At 64.3% G+C, this 2,568-nt stretch overlaps 1 protein-coding gene across 1 annotated transcript; it reads right to left on the bottom strand.

Moving 5' to 3' along the window:
- Window positions 1-291: 291 nt before the first annotated feature.
- On the bottom strand, window positions 292-2,568 carry LOC131822135 (transcription factor SPT20 homolog; the record flags this gene model as incomplete). Its single annotated transcript, XM_059158523.1, has 2 exons — window positions 967-2,568; window positions 292-639 (listed from the first exon to the last, which is right to left on the bottom strand). Coding segments are annotated over exons 1-2 (1,950 nt in total), but the record flags the coding sequence as incomplete, so codon positions are not given.

The raw sequence follows: 2,568 nt of genomic DNA, 5'->3' as shown, positions 1-2,568 counted from the left end.
TGTCGTCATGGCCACAGGGCCCTGCAAGATTCTCAGCCGTGGTCCCTGTGGCTGGGGCGGCCGCAGTGTGTGCGCGGGACGAGGACAGCTCTGCTCTGGGCTTCTCTGGCTTTCCCCAGAGCCCAACGGGGCCGACACCGCCGACACCGCCGCCGCGTGGGGCTGCGGCAGCTCCCCCTCTCCGGCCAGGTTTAGCGCCACAGCCTGCTGAGCAGAGGAGGCCCTTTCTGGACTGGCTGCACCTCCTCCACTTGGACCCTGGGGCCCAGGCCGCTGAGGACCCCCAGTGGAGGCTTGCTGAAGTTGTTCTTGGGAAATCAAGTGATAGAGCCGCCGCTCTGGCTGCCGCGCTGTGTTCAAAAGGAGCGACTCTTGGGGAACCTCCAGGAGAGTTACTGGCCCGAGGCCGGAAGCGTGTTTTAAAAAAAACTGGACGCGGACTGGAGGACTCCGCGCTGCAGCGGGCACCGCACTGGGGGGCCGAGCGCCTGAAGGCAGGCTGCTGGGCTGGATCCCCACAGGAGCCTTGGCCCCAGCCTGAGGGCCCTGCCCCGGGCCAGAGCCCCTCTCCAAAGCCTGCGCTCCGCAACCAGGGCCCGCCACTTGAAGGAGGCTGTGGCCCGCGGAGCTGGCCGTGACCTGGACGGCCGGGCTGCTCTGCGATGAGCCGGCGGCGGACGGGGTGGTTGCAGGCAGCCTGCCGACTCCAGGGCCCTGCTTCCCAGAGGATTTCGGGGACTTGGCCATGACCCGGGTGGCCGGGGCTCTCAGTGAGGAGCTGGCGGTGGGCAAAGTGCCTGCAGGAAACACGCTCACGCGAATCACTTCCACAGAGGATTTCTGGGCCTTGGCCGGGACCCGGGTGGCCGGGGCTCTCACGGACGAGCTGGCCGTGGACACGGGGGCTGCAGGAAGCGTGCCCACTCCGGTCACGCTCACAGAGGACTGCTGGGAGCCGGCCGAGACCCGGCTGGCCGGGCTCCTCTGTGGGGCGCTGGCGGCGGACACGGTGGCTGCGGGAAGCGGGCTCCCTCGATTCACGTCCACGGGGGATTGCTGGGAGGGACTTGGCTTAGGAGCGGGAGCAGGAGATGGAGATTTACGAAAGCTGCTGGCCTCCCATGGAATAAAACTGTTCCCCGACCGGCTCGTGCCTGAGCTCCAGGGAAGTCTGATGCGCAGAGGTGGCCGTCCCACGCCTTCCCCCTGGACTGGAGACCGAACCGACGCCATGTCAGGCTGTTCTGGGTCGTTCCCGGGAGGAAGCCCACTGAGGCCGCCTGAGCCGTGCGACCCGGTGACCGTACAGCTGGCCTTCTGCAGGACGGCCAGCTCTGCCCCCGTGACCACCCCGCCGGCAGCCGTCTTTGATTCCGGCGGGACACTGCCTGAACGGTCATCTGTGCAGGGGTGCGGAGGAGACATCTGTCCCTCCCACCGGTCTTCCTTCCAGGGCCTTCTCGCTCCAGAGGAAGGTGGATTATTCGGCGGCGGCGACTTCGGGAAGGTCAGCTCCGTGCTCTGAGGCTCCTGGCCGGCTTCGCGGCCACACGTACCACCGTCCCTCACCTCCCCGGCTGGCCAGACTCCCGGAGGTGAGACGACCCGTTGGGCGGACCTCCTCCCTCTGGCATATTTCTGCACATCCACTTCCGAAGGCACCGCCAAGTCACACGGTCTCCGCCTCCACGTATCTACGCAGCTCCCCGCCTTAGAAATTTTGAGGTCGTACCACGGACGGTCTTGGCGCTCCCTGCGTTTCCGGCAAGAGGCCCACACTGTCAGCTCAGGAGGAGGGGGACAAGCAGACAGCTCCCGCTGCCGATGCAGAGAGGAGGCAGAGTACCTCCTGAAGCTCCTTTTCATCGGCCCAGTATTCATCTTTTGCTTGTTATAGAGCAGCCTGTTCGCCGTGCAGGCTACTGCTACAGAAGGATCCAGGCACAGGGGCTCAGCGGTGGCCAAGATCAGCTGGCTCTCAAGCGACAGTTTGTCCTCCTGGGTCCATTCCTGGCCATCGCTGGTTATGGACTGCACGTCGCAGGCTAACGTCTGCATGGTCGGGCGCAGGAGAATGTGCCTGCTCTGGTAGCCCGGAGGTTCCCCACCGCTGCACTGCCTGTAGTCTCGCACCTGCGCTATGACGCACCCGCACTGGAAGAGGTTCACCTCCGATTTTTCCAGCACGTCCAGCAGAGCGGGAGGTAGTTCTTCAGCGTCCAGGTATTCGAGCAATTCGCGTTCTTCGTAGGGCAGCCGGACGGTCTCCGAATACGCTCCGTCTTTCCCCTGGAGCATCAGCGAATATCCCCCCTCTCCCCGGTGCAGGTTGACCACTAAACACGGCAACGACTCTCTCCTCACGAGCTTCTCTAGCAAGTTCACGTTGCTTCTTAGCTCCTCCGGAGCCTCAGGCTCTCTCCCACATTCTTCCACATAGATGTCGTAAAGCTTCTCGTAGAGAGATGCTTCCCCACTCGACGAGCCTCTCCTCTTTGGAGGCCTCTGCTGGGCGCCTGCGATGACATAGTCCGCGCGGTCCAAAGCCCTTTCCAGGGCCTGTTGCAT

The sequence above is a fragment of the Mustela lutreola genome, chromosome X (assembly GCF_030435805.1).
Source record: "Mustela lutreola isolate mMusLut2 chromosome X, mMusLut2.pri, whole genome shotgun sequence".
Lineage (NCBI taxonomy): Eukaryota > Metazoa > Chordata > Mammalia > Carnivora > Mustelidae > Mustela > Mustela lutreola.
This window is presented reverse-complemented; position numbering and strand designations above follow the sequence as displayed.